The 17,903-nt window shown below is 33.4% G+C and overlaps 1 protein-coding gene across 1 annotated transcript; it reads right to left on the reverse strand.

The window, feature by feature from the left end:
- Nucleotides 1-3,087: 3,087 nt before the first annotated feature.
- Nucleotides 3,088-16,408, reverse strand: LOC126867602 (translation initiation factor IF-2-like). The gene is made up of 6 exons (XM_050622283.1): nucleotides 15,975-16,408; nucleotides 14,373-15,510; nucleotides 13,930-14,093; nucleotides 9,748-13,845; nucleotides 6,025-6,086; nucleotides 3,088-5,669 (listed from the first exon to the last, which is right to left on the reverse strand). Exons 4-6 carry the CDS (start codon nucleotides 9,760-9,762, stop codon nucleotides 4,034-4,036), a joined length of 1,713 nt encoding a protein of 570 aa, XP_050478240.1. The 5' UTR covers nucleotides 9,763-13,845; nucleotides 13,930-14,093; nucleotides 14,373-15,510; nucleotides 15,975-16,408; the 3' UTR covers nucleotides 3,088-4,033.
- Nucleotides 16,409-17,903: the final 1,495 nt, after the last annotated feature.

Raw genomic sequence — 17,903 nt, forward strand, 5'->3', positions numbered from 1 at the left:
TATGCCCGATCTAGACTTCTTCGTAAACGCGAGATTTCTGAAGCTTTTCGAGTATGCTGCCAGGATATATACACAGCACCCACTACCGGATCCGGCACTTTCACCGTTCGTGGAAACCAACGACACATTGATCGAAGCTCTTCTTCCAACTCGTCTTGCGGTCATTATATGATAATTGCATTTACTCGCATCTGCCTCACGTTGGGATGCTTCCACCTGTAGAATGTTTGAAAGCGGTTTCCTATATCTTCACACAAGAGACCTGCAAGCGTGCGCGAGAAAAAGTATGTATCGTGAATTAAAATTACCGTGAGACTGCGATGAAGAAAGTAAAGGAGCGACGTTCGCTATTAAGGTCAAGACGTAATGAGGAAAACAGAAGGTTGTGCTTTTCATGATTGATTTCCGGCATTTTTCAACCCTCTATAGAATGACGTAATTGATAAGTTATGTATCCTACATACAGTAACGAACATATAAATGGAGAAAGTTTTCATACCAAATTGGACTTAATTTGGCTTGTAATTATTATTCGAAATGAAAAGTTGAAAGCTATTATGTATTTATAGCGCTTCAAAAGTACCAGGAATGTAATCTTAAGGAAGTAAAATCTATAAAGGAAAACCTGAAATATCTTTTATCTTTCTCATAAGAGAAAATATAAAGATAAGTCTTTCAATAATACAATTCCTATTTATGATGTTGCCGCTGTATCTATTTTTAAATCTTCTTTTGTTTATTTGCTATTGTACTAAGAAGATATTTTCTTTACTGGTATAAAGGATACATAATACAAGAAGAAGAAAACGATATTTTGTATATAAGAGTTGATAATTAAAAGAAATTAAGGATGAGGGGGAATATATCATAGATTATCTTGGATATATAGAAAAAATGGTATTAAAAGATCATATGAAAGTGCTATTAATCATGCCATATTAAAAAATCATATTAAATGTAGAAAAATCATATGAAAGTGAATATTGATAAACGAACTGTGTAAATTTTTGCTCACCACTTTTTGATCATCATTAGATCAAATTGAGTCAACTGATCGAATGATCCATCGAAAAAAGCGTTTTTCAAATGAGCAGCTCTTACAATTAATCCTTGTTCATTTTCTTGCTGAAACTTTCTTCTCATTACGCTATGTCCCACGACTGACCGATTAAGCGTTGATATATCTCAAATGTCGTGGAACGTCTCGCCTTCCTCGATCAATCGTTTTCTTCATCAATAGGTACGATCTGATTTATACTATGCTTTCAATCATAAACATATAGGCATTTATATGGGGTGAACTATCTAACTCTTATATTAACCCTATTAACTCAAGAAAGTGAATAATCTTATAATACTTAAATTGGGTATAAAAAGTATATTCTACTTTTCAATGTCTAGTATAATGTAAGAATCTTAAATTCTAACGTGATGTGTCAGATCTTGCATAAATATCTGCATAGTCATTGTTTACAACGATGCTTGTTCCAATGAAATCTTCACAATAACGCTTCGTGAGCGATCGTATCGTATTAAATCTGTTTTAACATTCTAATATGTTTTCTTAGTGACAACATGACCGATAAAACTTGTTCTTCAGTTTCGAAAGTCGTTTCCCTTTATATTTTCATCTTAAAGTTTCGGGAATGATTGGCCAGTCATACCATTTCCGGCGTCTTCTCATCTTCTCCGCTGTCTTCCTCGTCTTTTTCACTCTTCTCATCCTACAAGAGTTGTCACGCGCACGGGAACTGGAGAAAGTAAAGGTCGTGAGCGATGAATCGCGACCCTGAGGACCCTGAGATGTGCCGGTTCCCTTGAATCTCATCTTATCCTTAGAAAGCATCTTTCATCTCTCTTCTTGTCGGATCTTCCTCTTGTTTCGTAGAAACTAAGCGCTTTCATCTGCCGGGAATTAATCTCTAACTGTGTGGGCACGGTTCTTCTGTGTTTGCGACCTAATGCCTGCGCTTGGGAATCGAGAAGATCTTCGCACTTTTACTTACAGGGTGGGCCAATAAAAATTACTATCTTCATAATCGTAGTATAAATAAGAAATAAGAAGTATTTTCTCGAATAATAGAATGATTATTAAAGATTATTTTAATAAAATTTCTACAAACTTGGATGATAAAATAATAATGTTTTGTTAGAATAGGAGGAGAAGAGCTTTCATATTGCATTAATAATCTCTGTTTGTAGAAGACGCTAAATCATGTTTATTTGCAAAGTTTTTCTGTTTATGAGAAGTTGTAATCAAACAAATTTATCTCGAGTGTTTTAAATGAAATCATATAACTTTACAAGTATCTGAAATGTTGTTAAAACGAAAATCTTGTATATTATATCTTATACGTGTATCTAATCGAATAACAATTTAGATTATCTCAAACGAATAAAATAATTAATTAAAATAAAAAGTGAACAAGTGTAGTAGATTAGATAAATCATACACCGACTGCTGCTATTATCGCCTTAAATTTATAAAAAAGATTTATGTATTCCGATTTATCGCATGAGTAAAAGCTATATACTGTAAAAGTATTTTTAAACAAACATTATCTGTGTTTAATAATGATAAATAGAAATGATTACGATAAACTTCATATGACAATCGAAATTTGTAGTTGTTTGCAATTGCAGTTGGAGTTAAATGTTTCTATGGATGTGGCAGTTACGATTTTAGTCAGTTTTAACTCACTTTCATCCAGTATGAATTTTCTGTAGCTTCTCTTGTCAAACAGAGAAATTTATTTCGTGTTACGTCCATTCGTTGGGAGCCGCACATTGTTCTACCAGGAATTGAGAAGCTTCGAGTCATTAATTACTCGTAAACAAATAATTCCTTTGCGTAGAAACGCTTGTTTAAAGGCGAAAATCCATTAAACAAACTAATAAAATACATCTTACTCATAAAACTGGATACTACAAGTTAATTCTACATTTCCAATATTTTCAATTACTAGTTCCTTTAGGATTCGAATATTTTTCCATTTATTCATATTAAAATGTAACATAAAATTTATAAATATTCTAATTGGAATATTCACATATTATATTTTACGTGAAACTAAAAGAATTCGTAAATTAAAAAAAAATGTACTTTATTACGGTAACATACACAAACATTGTACAAAAATATCTATATCTACATATACTTCCGTGAGGAATCGTTATTTACAAGTAAACAAAGAAAATAATTATATTCGATTTGTCATACATGGCTTGTTCAAGCACGTATAACGATTCTTACTCTACTATGTAACGCGGAATCGTATAAAATTTCCTATTTTGACTACCGGTTCCTTTAAGATGCATGGCAGAATTTATTTTAAAGACTTTACATTTTTGCTAATCGACAGTAGGTTCTGTTGTACACGAATATTGATGTTAATTTCCCAATAGTAATGTCCCTAATTTAAGATTTAATCAGAAACATAATTGAACAGAAAATCTCAATCAGAACAACAAACAGAATACAAATGATAAGATCTCTTGATAATAATCTCCCGAAACAAATATTCAAAAGAAAAAAATAATTAATTAAACATTTCACCTAGAAAAAAAGGTAGAATACGAGTAATAATCTCGCAGCAAAATAATTTCTCGATATTTCTCCAAAAAAGAAAAAGATATTATTGTTCTTCTATTCTAAAATCATTAGACATCAATAACTTTAAAATTTTCTATTATAAAATTATTCATTAACGTAACATTCTTTCGTTGCCAAGAATAAAGTCTCCTATTTTCCACGGTACTTTCACGTGATTTTACATGGTTTACATGGCTTCCTACAGACATAAAATAAGAAAATCTGGACTCCGTTACCGTAATCGCAAACAACAGCGGAGTCCTCGTTTTTTCTCCGAAAGGCGAAAGAGAACAAAAAGAACGGATGGCGACTTTCGCGATTCGCGAACCTTTGACCCCCGCTCTCAGGCTACAGCTATACTAGCAAAAAATGTGAAAGACGATGAACGATTTTATCGTCGAGATGAGTAAAGATCGAACGAAGAATCTCATGGTAGAAGTTTTACTTGTATCCATGGTGTTCGTCGTGGTGAGGTTCAGTCTGTACCCAAACTTTCTCCCAAACGGGCTTCCATATCTTTTTCCACGCTGGTACCTGTACGTCCTTCCACACTGGCACCCATTTGCTCTTCCACTCATCCTTCCATACCTGCTTCTTCTGTGTTACCCAAATTTGCTTCTTCTCAGGTACCCAGACCTGAACCGATTCCTCTTTCCAAACCAATTTCTTGTCGCTAACCCAAACCTGTTTCTTTTCAGTTTTCCAGATCTGTTTCCATTCAGCTTTCCACTCTAATTTCTTCTCACTAACCCAGACTTGCTTCTTCTCTGTCCTCCAGATCTTTTTCCATATAGGTTTCCAAATCAGTTTCTTCTTCCAAAGATCATGACTGGTATACTGCCAACCATGATGATCCTTACCAACATATTGCTCACCAGGAATACCTATTTTAATCCACTCAGGAACCCAGACCTTCTTCCAGTCAGGTACCTGAACCTCTTTCCATATAGGTACCTGTACTTCTTTCCAAACTGGCTTCCAAACTTTTTTCCAGGCTGGTACTTGGACCTCTTTCCACGCTGGCACTTGGATCTCCTTCCAAATAGGTTTCTGGACTTTCTTCCAAACTGGTACCTTAACTTCTTTCCACGCTGGAACCTGAACTTCCTTCCAAACAGGTACTTGAACTTTTTTCCATTCTTGTTTCCAGATTAATTTCTGTTCTGTTTTCCAGATCTGCTTCCATTCTGCTTTCCACGTTAATTTCTTCTCCCATTTTCCTTGAGGTTGAGCTGGTGGCCCATAGGATTGCGCTGGTGGTCCATAAGATTGCGCTGGTGGTCCATAAGATTGCGCTGGTGGTCCATAAGATTGTGCTGGGGGGCCATAAGATTGTGCTGGAGCACCATAGGAAGTTGATAATCCCCCACTACCACCACCGCCATGGTGGTCTCCTCCTCCTCCTCCTTCTCCTCCATGGTGGTCTCCTCCTCCTCCTCCTCCTTCTCCTCCTCCTCCATGGTGATCTCCTCCAAATGAACCTTGGTCGCCTCCAAAGGATCCATGACCGCCTCCGAAAGATCCATGGTCGCCTCCAAAGGATCCATGACCACCTCCAAAGGATCCATGGTCACCTCCAAAAGATCCATGACCGCCTCCATTTCCATGATCATCACCAAAGGATCCACCACTGCTATATCCTTGATCGCCTCCAAAAGAACCGTGATCAACACCGTGATCGGATGGAGCACCATAGGAAGAGGATGGGCCTGCTGGAGCGCCATAACTGGATGATGGTGCACCATAAGAAGAGGATGGGCCTGCTGGAACGCTATAACTGGACGATGGTGCACCGTAAGAAGAGGATGGACCTGATGGAGCACCATAACTGGACGATGGTGCACCGTAAGAAGAGGATAGACCTGATGGAGCACCATAACTGGATGATGGTGCGTTGTAGGAAGAGGATGGTCCTGATGGAGCACCGTAAGAAGAGGAAGGTGCACCATAGGAGGAAGATGGTGGTGGTGGAGCACCGTAAGAATCAGATGGTGCGTTGTAGGAGCTTCCTACATTTGGAACTCCATAAGAAGTCGCAGGTGGGCCATATTGGCTTGGAGGTGGGCTTAGAGGTGCTCTGAAATTTGTAATTATTTTTTCTATATTAAAATATTTGTTTTGTATAATATTATTATTATTACTATATACAATATAATACAAAATACTTAATCGCATGTGTTTATACAAATTCATATTTTTATGGACGTAGTTAAAGAAATAAGATCTAAACGAAAATCTATTTTATCCTCTAAATATTATAACGAATACTTTTGGTTTTTTATATATTTTTACGTATTTAAATTTCCCATAAATGTATAAATATCCGCTAACTATTCACTATTAATTAAATACGATTTTTTAATTCATACATCTATTGTTACAAATTTCACAGCTATTTATTTCGCCAATTAATTACAAAGTCATCTACTCACTCTTTCTTGGTCCTTATCGGGTCCCCAAGAGCAGAGACGAAAAGGAAGCAACACAGGAATAACTGCAAAGATTATTTTTTAATTACCAATTATTTAAGAATTATTACTTCCTTTCACATCTATAATTTATTCATTTATTTCACATCTTTATTTATTATCAGGCATACGAGATAGGCAAGTATACAAACAATAAAGAAGGAGTAAAATATATAATATTTACGGAAATGTAAATGAAATCGAGTCGGTATCATCTATCGAAAGAAAATACACTCATCGTCTAAGCAAAGATGCAAATGAACCAATCATGGTACGTTAGTCATCTAGGTGACTCTAGTGACTGTATAATACATAATTATACTAGGTATATACCTAGTAACACAGTAACAACCTCTAAATATTCAAGCAACTGCAGATACAATCTACTGTGTTTTAACTGAAACAGTACCTCGTACACGAGCATTATACTTATAATTACAGGCTGATTTCAATCTATATTCCGCTCGACCTTCACGCGCTATCTCTCTTTACATCTTGACCATCGATCACGCGAGCGTTCAAGTACCTCTTATACTTTATTCCATACGCTAAAATTGAAATTTGAAAAGAGGAGAAGAATTTTAATAGAGATATCTTTGTAGAGGTGTAGTGCTCGTTCTTAGTGAAATTAATTGAACTGTTTCTTGATTATGAATCCATTCAGAATTAACAATTGATGAAGTAGTAATTAATTCTAATCAAATCGATATTGATTCCAACAAATGTGAATTAAATATGACGTAAATTTAAACATAAAAAGAAGAACAAAATTTAAAATTTTCATTGTTCGGTATCACATACAGTTATCAAAGTTACAATTTTTTTTAATGTGAACTGTGTCTGTATAGTATCAACCTCTGACAAAGCTAATTGCAATTGCAAAATAATTTGTCTTTCATATTTCTCCCAGAACAATAGAAGTTACATTCAAAAGCTTCACCTTTAATAACAAAAATTTTGCAACACTTGCAACTTCATCCCAATAATATACTTCTCTTTTCTTTTTAGATTAACAATAACGATAAAAACAAAACTCAAAGACCAAAAGAGAAGAGTAATTTTCAACAAGAAAAACAGTTCATGGAGAAGATCGATAACCACTTTTTCTGCAAACGTCCTTAAAAAGTTACGAATGATATATCTTGTAGGATGGTTTACAATCGTCTCTCTCAAAAATGAAAGTGACCGCGTGCAAACTAACGAACGGACATAAACAAGACCAGGAATGGGGTCAACGGTGGCCCCCTTTTTCCTCTTCTTTTTCCCCTTTACCAACGTGGAAACAGGAGCTTGATCGTGAAACTCGTAGCTGTTCATTAACGCCAGGAAGACCGACGGGAAAGTGGGCCTCTCAGTTTCGTTTCTCGCTCCGAAACGTGTTTGCTTTTTATTTTGGTCGGCAGCCATTTTGGTGAACCGGCTTACCACTGGCCTTCCTGTTACGTTGATTACCGTAAGCCACAGTTGCTTTGTCAAGATCAACACCCGGACCGATCCAAGAGAGTAATAACCCGAAGATTATTCGATTTTTAATTTCAATTTTTAATTTTTTTAGGGAATGAAATTTTCAGTCTTTGATTAAAAAATACACCGTTGTCAATGACATTTTAAGATTAAAAGACTTTTAAAGAATTATGATATTGTTACAGGCTTTTAAGTCTTAGATTAAAAAATATGCTATTAGAGACGATATCTTTTAATAAGAAAATATTCTGAGAACATTACCACGACACTAGAATTTAAAATCAGAGATTAGCAAATAAGCTATTGTCAAGAGTGTTTAAAAAAGATTATCACTATGCTATTATAGGTAATAGTTTCAGAATAAACTAACAATTTTAGAGACAAATTTTAATCATATTAACTTGTATCAAGGTTGATGGTCTGTTAATTGATTGAATAAATGATAATGTCGATAATCCAAATTTATGAAAGTATTGGGAAAGTTGTTGGAAATGACATTAACCTAACGATAGAAAGGCAAAAGTGTGACATCTCGGCATATTCTTTCACATATAGATACATTAAAGATAAACCGCTGAACAATCACTAAGAATTGATGTGAAGAGCTTACAAATTTCAAGGAATGACGTTTGAGAAAAGAAATGTTGTAGAAATGAATAATTTAATGGAATTGGAATTTTTTTACGGAAATAGATTTCCGTAACTGGGTTAAATGTGGAAGGTAAACGAGTTTCTGATATCTTTGGTACAATTTTACGAAAGATGATCATTCGAGGCACGAGCACAACGGTCGACTTTCCATTCTGCACAACGTGAAGCGACGAGAATACTTACTTAGGATAGCTCCTAGAAAATAGCATCGACGTACTGAATTCGGTGACTCGAACGGAATGTTAACTTCACCAACTATTCGTGAACGAAACTATATAGTTTGGTTTTCATCAATATTTCAAACTGTAACCTTACTCGCAGAGAAGATAAACGAGGGAGATTTTCAAGAAATTCCTCAGGTCAGTAGTATGACACGAAGAAGGAAATGGAACCTGCTAATAAAATATTCATTCAGAATTGCAATTTGAACTTTTCGAGAAGTTCTTCAATCTAGTAGTGTGACATCAAAATGATACCTACTGATCTACAATTCATGATTTCTGGAATTTTCAGATTCAAAAATCAAGGAATTCAGAAATTTTTGATGAGCAAAATTTTCATGTTTTAGTATGGACAAGTTCAATATTCCTAACAAGATAATTCAACCTTATCTTCAAAGAACCAAGAATCACTATACAACCACGAAGACCAACCGTTATAATGCTATGATACATTGAGACACGTGATACCAAGATTCACTGTCACCCTGACTTATAAAACCAACCTACTATTCTACTTGATATCTCGAGGAACAAAACTCTATTAACACGCCCACTGTGGATCGCAATGATTGAATTTCATTAACTACAATGTTATATACTACCAGTGAAAAATGATACAAGTGTTTCTTCTTCCAACAAGATAAATACAAGAAGCATACATATAAGCATAGAATACATATAACGAAATAGTATATTAATATTAGGTTGTCCGAAAAGTTTTTTTCGTTTCATAAAGTGATAATAGATGAACAACAATTTCTGTTTTATATTATTTTATTGAATTAGGTATGATAAATTTCATTATATTTCTATTATTATGTTCGTGCATAATTCAATAAACTAATATAAAACAAAAAACATTGTGCTTCTATTATTTCCTTATAAAATGAAAGAAACATTTCGGATAACCTAATATTTAAAATCATACAAATTTCTCTACTAAAGAAATTATTAACTTTACCAATTTCTCGAATTAAAGATTTTGTCACTTGTACCACTTTTTTCTTGAACTACTCGAACAGTTCCCATATAACACTTGTCTGTATGTTACAAAACTTTGCGTGAATTACTATTCTTTATAACAATTATTATTTATCTTTTTCCACAATTTTGTGATTTCTTGCGTTCCATGTTTAATTCGGTATCCTATCCGTACGATCCAATGGTTCGCATAGTTCGCAGTGAACGTGTTAATTCACCAAAGCTCGGTTCCAATAACTCTCTCATCACTCCTCCGCGAGTATCGTTAAAAGATATCACATTTCTTTTGTTCCACAGATACACTTGTACTACACGAATCCGTGCCACGAAACAATAGTGACAAAGATGATGACAAAAATTGGACACTGACCAGGCTAGACCGCATCTTCACAAGTTTGAGGGGTGTCGTTCACCGCGCGATGACGAGGAAAAAACGGCAAAGGCTGCCGCCTTTATTATTATATATTTTTTTTTTTTTTTTGGTTACGGTTCGTCACTCCTCTGACGAATTCCTCGTGGCTACGGTGCCTTTTATAGCGAATGTTTCCTCCGCCTAGACGGCTAGTCGCCCTAAGCATAGAGATATTTCGAGGAGGGGTATATCCATGAGTGCATCCGCAACGCTATACGGGGGTCTCTGTGGCGCTTACATCCTCAACTCACCTCTGGAGGGGATCTACAACGCGTTATGATCATCGTCGAAGGTAAAAGGGGCATTTGGGTGCCATCACCGTACCAGACGCGAAACGTGGATTTTTTTCAGAACGTTGTGCTACTCGTCCTACTCGTTTAAACAGGTGAACACTTTCGAGTGAGGTTGCTGGCTGAAAGCTCTTTCCATTGCCTGATTGTTTTTAGTGAAGGCAGACAGTTCGTCTTTTTATATGAAAATATTAACAAATCCTTTTTCAAAAGATACAAGTAAAGTGTATTGTCCAGAGGAGATTGAATCTTCGTAACTAGCATTGGATTCAGATATAGTATACTTAATAATGGTGGGATCAAATATAATAAGATAGATAGAATCTATTGTGCATACTTACAGTTTAAAGATTCTTTTGCAGAATTCTTTTCAGATATTTTAAAACATGTTAGTAGGATTTTAAGTAAAAATTTAACTATAAAGATTGGAACATCTTATTAGCATATAGAGTGAGAAGATAATAAGTCCTATTTTTAAGTAGATTCACACCTTTTCAAGTACTTCAAGATTATGTGACATTTTCATGTCTAATCAAATCTTGATCAAGGAAATTCGAATCCCTTGCAAATACATACTTTAACCAGAAATTGAAACTGCAACAAAATTGTAGTGTACATTGTACATAATATAGCTTTCTTTTTTTTGCCAAGTTCTCATTTTCAAAAATAAGAAAATAAAACCTTGGTATATCTTCCCAGAAAAAATTTTTGGCAAACTTCGAATTCATTCTTATTAGAACTCATCTTGTAGATGTAAATTAAGGAAATGATGCAGCAACATGAAAAATCTACATCTGTCTACACTCTATGCATAGAAGATCAATTAACATTGTAGAATTGACTCATTAAAGATAAGTCAGTCTCTTGAATCCTGGTATCCGAGTATATACAAGAAAGAACATTGTACGGTTGAGTATTTGTTTGCTTTCACTGCTAAAACAGTTAAAGCGTTTTATGCAATCGTCTATACCCGCTGGATCTCCGACTCGCATGTAATCCCAGGAAAGCGCTGAACGTTACAAAACGGCAACCAATTGGTATTTTCCAATGTCATAATTTCTATTAATCATTCGATTGTAGCCTCCTTGAAAGTCAGATATACCATACTTAATATGCATGTAATATAATTTTAAGTATAATTGATTACAATGGGATGAATTATTTAATGTTGGGTTGTTTTGAAAGTTCGTAAAGCTTCTGGAAATTTATATTATGTCGTGTTGTATATTTGACTGGAATAACAATCCGAAAAAGAACTTTTTATTATGAATCTTTGACAAATAATAAAATAGCTTGTAAAAATTATTTCGGAAAATTAGTGAAAAGAAAAGACAAGAAATTAGTCAAGAAAGCAATTATAAAACTGTGCCATGGTGAATGATGATTAAAATACATCGATAAAAAAGATCTACATTTAACAAAATATTGATTTTATAAAAATATATTGTCTGTTATAAAATTTTTTTAACATTTTGTTAGAAAGTTTACGAACAATCCAATATAGATAATTGACGAATTATTACGATACCACCTCTTCCATTACTCCTCTCATTTCCATAAGGAACATCTAATTTGACTAAGTCAGACATTTGAAACATCTAATATTTTTCATCCCAACATGCTCTTTTCTTAGGTAAATACAATTTCCTAATAATCTTTAATTCTAAATTTCTAGAAGTTTTCTCAAATTTCATTCACTTTACCAATCTTAATTGGTTGCTTATCGTCATACAGATTCGTTTATCTCCAAATATTGAATTAATGACGATTTCCAATCTCATTTTAGGGATCAGGTAATTTGGTAACACGTGTGATCGTCGATTAATTTTTCTTTCTCCTTCCGAGAACGGGGAGAAATTTGGATCCACCTGTCTTCTGTTAGAGATTTCGTTGCCCAACCGTCGACCACGCAGCAGGGACCACTGTCTCGATTACGCAAACTGTCGGTAAAGATTAGATACGATGTGAGAGTTGTGAACGAGGAATGGGAACATTATCGGTCGTACTCCGTATAAAATATTAATGACCCTCGGGGAGCACGCGAAATTCACTTACTTGTCATGGAAACGTGCTTTGTCTCTTTTGTTTCGATTGACTCAAGAGAGTGAAGAAGACAAGAACACGTCTAAAAACGAGAGAAAGGACGCAGGTATTAAGAGGAAGCATGCAGAGCTCTTGTCGAATATGGAGAGAAATTGACATAATCGACTTTTCATCTTTATGTTATTTTTAATCTTCAAAATTTGTTCATTTTCCCCACATATTTCACTTTTCCAGCTTTTCAGCCCTTTCTACTATTTCTAATCTTTTGAACTTTGTTGATTTTGCCTTTCTTTTTATCTTTAATCTTCTGAACTTTTCTGCCTTGGATGGTGTTCTTAATATTTTTAATCTTACCTATATTTTTCATCCCCTTAACTTTTGTAGTATTTCTTAGCTTTCAGCATTTCAACTTTGACTTACGAAAATTCTGGATCCTCTTCCAGTTTCATCGTTAAGACTGATATTTTAATAAATCTTGAAATACTGGAATTATGATCAAATCATTAAATTACAAGTAACTATTTAATTAAAAGATAATTACTGAAATTTATGGAAATCAGACTATCATATCTATATCATAATCATATCTATAGTAACAGTTTGTACGAAATTGGTATCCTTCGTTGTTTAATTAGTGCTTAAATTTGAAAAATCTGCGGAATGTCCGACTGGATTTGACGAGAACAATCGACTAATTTACAAGCGTGCTCCTACTAATACATCGCCAATAGTTTATGGTTCTTTCTCTTTGAATAATTATTCCACAACATCCTCTTGGAATTTCAAAAATGAATCTTTAAAAGGACAATTAATACTCAACTTTCTAGAAAGGACTATTCTTTTTTATCCTTTTCTTTTAATGAGTTTAAACATCTATTATCTTTTAACAGACAATACATAATAACATGACATAAATTTTTCTACGTTTTACAATTCCTTATGCAAATGCTCACATTCCTTTTAGACATACAGATATGCCCTACTATTTCTCATATCTCTCAATAATTCTAAATCCGGTCTTATTTATTCCCTCAACGTAATATGGAAACTAGCCAACCTATTTGTATTCTAATAATGTTGGCTCATTTTTCAGCTCTCCTTTTAAACCTCTTTAAAACAGCTATAACTGTTTCTCCTTTCATTTTCTTTTCATTTATTTCCTTGTTTTCCTTTCGTATAAATTCATTTCATACTTCTATTAGCACATGGTCGACTTATCTCTCTTGTTATATCTAATAAATTATTACTCATTTAATAACGATAACTAACAATAATAGAAACATGATTCAACATAAAATTTTAACAAACTTTCTTTTAATGAAAGAGGGGAAAAATACTTATAATTTTCTAAAGTAAAAAAGAGAAAGAAACCACACAGTACATTCAGAAGCAAGTATATTGAAACCTCCAACCTGGAAGTGCATTTAGCTGACTTAGAATGTGGGTGAGGACGCGACAAATCGGAGAAACGCATCGGAGGCCACAACGTGAGAAGAAGCTCACAAACGACTTGTTTGAAACGAAGTGCACACAATAAACGTTTTACCGCCAAGAAACTACATCAACTCGATTGTACCTTTTAAAGAGTCACTTTGACTTTCTTTAGATTCTCCTCGTGGCCTGCTATTCGATTTAATACCTTTCACCGGTACCATCCTTTATTTCCGTAACAGCATTAGAACGACACGGAAGTAAGACTCTTTGTGACCCCTGGAAACACTTACTAAGGAACATACATATGTAGAATATTAATAAAATAATAGCTTCCGATATTTGAGCATTAATGAATGTAAGTATTATAATGTACCTCTTGAAATTGCCCTATTTCTCAGAATTCTTTCTTGTTCTGAAAATTTTCTTGTTATATAGAAAGTGTATATTGGTGAAATTATGTGATTATTATTCGATGAAATGCATTTACAAATTATACTTCTTCTCAATATTGCCTTTAATTTTGAAGATCCTCTTGTTCTAAAAAAAAGAGTGAATATTGTTATTTAGATAGCATTCATATTTTTCAGAAGAACAATCATGGAAAAAAATAATGCATCCTAAAATTATCTTACTACTTAATCATTTTTCTAATTTTAAAAATCTTTTCCTAAAAAATAATATTGATAGAATAATATACTAAAAGTAAATTTTAAAATATTTATGTATTAAAGTAAATAAATACAAATAATAATTATAAAATTTTGAAGCATAGGTACAATTTCTGAAGGAAATGAAAGTAAATCCTCTTGACCTTACAAGAAATAATGTTTCTGAAGGAAAGTTCTCTAATACTAGGTCGCGACCAAAAATTGCTCCGAACGTAAACTATTGCTTTCTTGATCTCGATGCATCAGCAGAGAAAATAGCATAGAGAATACCGCGAGTTTCTCGCTTCCAATAAAAGTACCGTTGACCCTGCTATCATCTTCATACCGAGTGTAGACCGTGAGATACACGCGCCAGTATATGTGTTTCGTATTTTCGAGTGAAAGTTCAAGCGTTCTGCGTGAAATGAAAATCGCCATTCTTCCTTGGAAAATTAGACGTTTCAATTAACACAGCATCATTAATTCTTTTAAGTGCACGTCACTGCATCAATAATAAATTGCAGCTAACAGTATGATGCATCACGCTCGTGTGCATATCATTGTAATTAAATACAAATACTAATTAGACCAATTATTACTTTCTTGTTCTTTCAATCTTTGTTTTTATAGATTTTAAAATATAGAATTGACTAATCGTTCTTGCCTCTTCAAATAAAATTTAAAGAACATGTTGTTGAATCATATTTAATATAATAATTATGTAATTATTTCTAATATAATAATTTAAATTTGATTCCTTAATTTTGGAGCATTTAATTTTATTTTTCTCAGTCTATGGGATAAAATAATAAATAAAATGTAATAAAACAGAATGTTGAGTACAAAATAATATTAAATACTCCAAAAATAAGTAATCCATCTCAAATTACTGTAATTATATCTAATCGAAAAATACTAGTTGTGTGTTAAATAATATATTGTCCATTTGACGTAATAATGTATTGCCAACTTTCATTATTCCATTTTCAAAGAATTTCCGATATTTTTTCCTTCTAAATAATTATTGTTACGTTTCTCATGAACATTTGATTGAAACGTATGTATAATGTTAAAAATCAAACAGTATAGTTTTTGTGGTTCTATTTGAAATATAGAGTTCCTGATGAAAATTTTCAGATACACGTGTGAAAGATTCCAGCCACTGAAAGTCGTCATTATGCTCATGATCAGGTCACTTTGACTTTCTTTCGATTTAGGGTTGCAGCTGTCTTCTCCGCACTTTATATTCCAAAGGATAATGGTGCTTGGTTACTTTCACTGTGCCTGGAGCGGAGATCCGAATCATTCTACAAACAAGCATGATCATCGTCCCTCGCTACTTAAGAGTTCGTTTTAAAAGTAAAGGGATCATTACATCGTGTCTTATTTTATTTCTCTACGTTCGGGATCATTTCGAAATGTATGTGGTTTGTATATGATTACTGGTATAGAAGCAGCTCGAATTAAATTGACATAACAATTATGAAATGTATAATAACCTACAATATGGTAAGTAGGGAAAAAGATTGATGTCATACCTACCTTTTAATCTTTTCAAAGGATTACATATCAAAACATACTTTAAATATGTGAAGACTATCGTAAAGCAAATTTCACTTTTTAAAAAACAAGTATTTCTAAAAATCTACTTTCATTGCGAATTAATTAATTAACGTTACGTTATTCAATTTGCAAATATTTTGAACTTCATGGTATTATGAGCTTTGGTTAGTATATAAATGTTATAATAAATACAATAGTATATAAATACCTTTTATAGCCACTGTAATACATACAATATAAACATAAATGTTTTCTATGAAAGTGTCCAAATACTTTATAAGCCATAGTAATATCTAACCATTCAATACATACACGTATATAATTAATTTTTCATTGGTGATATGATAAGTAAAAGAGAAATATTCGAGCCATACCAAAATATACAGTCGTGAAAAGTAATTGAGCAATAAAACGTAAGTAGGTTTTTACGTTTTTCTTCGTTTAATCAATATGAATTTCCTGCCTTATCTGTTGCTTTTACGAAGGTTGAACGAAACGTTACGAAACGTGAGTACGCGCCAATTTTAAACTTCATGTTTCACTTCATATTTAGTTAAGCTCCTTATGTTAAAAAATATTAAAAAAATTAAAGTATAAACTTCTTTTGTACTATGAATTATTGTTGAGTTTAGTATATTACAACAATAATGTTTATGTAGTATCGGAGATCTTTATCTCGAGCACCCTTCAGTTAATCGAGAGGAATTCGTACTTCCCACAATTAGATGTTCTTGTAAAAGAAAGATCCACAGGTGGGACTGTTAAAAGTTCATGGAATCTTTAAAACTATTATATTCGTTGAATTTGAAACATCTAAGATTACATTATAAAAAAGTAAATTTATTTATTGCGGAATTCATTAAATTTTAAACATTTCAGAGTTACATTATATAAAAAACGTATATGAATCTATTGCGCATGCACAAATCGCATTAATATTTACCATCGTGCAGGAAAATCTTAATGGTTACCACTACAGAGCACACTTTCCTGTAGACTTTCCTTCCGTATTTATGTAGCAACAATTATGTGATCCAAGCGATGAAGAAAGGGAAGATTAATTTCATTAGTATTCACAAGGACGTCGCCTTGCAAATTAGGTTAGAATAATAAACCTCTTGAATTTAAATGCGCTTCCACTGCCTCCATCACAATAATGCAGAAAATTAATGTTTTAAACGTCATTTACAGCATCAGAACAATACATCAGGAACAACTACTTTTCCGGTGAAGAAGTTCTTGATCTAACCAGGAAGCTTCAACGGGTAGAATTAAAACGATTACTCGGTTTCGGTTCCCTGTGTATTAACAGTTTCTGCGGGCGATTCTGCTGGTGGCTTGTGCAATCAATCAACTAACTAGTTGCATTCACATGTAGTGGTTTGTCATATTTGTAACACTGTGCGTCAACTATTGTACGGGCACCGTTGATTACTTTACTTCTCTGTTTTCTGTCTTTATCCAACGATTTTATGCTTCTACCAATTCTTTTAAATTACATTTATAAAAAGAATTCTGATACTTACTTAAGAGGTTATATTCCTCATCAAAATTCCTTCGTACAGAAATCATAACAATTTATTATCGACGACAAAATTTTCTTTGGTTAGCAATAATTAAAGTTTAGCATTTACTGTTATTACAAGTTTTCAACCAATTGTCAGTGTAGTGCTTTAAATTGATTTGTTGATTTACATGGAAATTAACCTTGATCAGGCTAGAAAGATATTAGAGAAATTGTCTAGTTTTTAATAGATACAATGACAAAACCAAAATGGGAAGGAACGAATAACTTGAATACGAGAGAGTCGACGGTGATCTCAGATTAATTTGCAGAACGTGTGAAGAACGACGGTAAAATGTCTGTGAGAATGAAAGTAATACTCTCCTCTACCTATTTAGATATGTCTCATTAATAAGACGCATCTAATATAAGTTTGTAAGTACTTTTGTAGAAGACTAAATTGGCTTCCGACAAAGCAATTGCATCACATCAGACTTTATTTCGCGATTTCTATATTGATAAGGCGAGCCACAGTGGTCAAACCAGCTATTTTAGCTAAATAAGTAGATTCTTAAGTGGTCATCAACGAGGAAAAGATATTCACGATGGCATCTCTTCCGGTTTACCATTTTC

This window comes from Bombus huntii, chromosome 1 (assembly GCF_024542735.1).
Source record: "Bombus huntii isolate Logan2020A chromosome 1, iyBomHunt1.1, whole genome shotgun sequence".
Lineage (NCBI taxonomy): Eukaryota > Metazoa > Arthropoda > Insecta > Hymenoptera > Apidae > Bombus > Bombus huntii.

Bases quoted from the DNA above. Each gene is read 5' to 3' on its own strand.
- LOC126867602 (XM_050622283.1), bottom strand. The intron at 5,670-6,024 runs GTGAGTAGATGA...TACAAATTTCAG, and splicing joins CCGATAAGGACCAAGAAAGA to AGCACCTCTAAGCCCACCTC.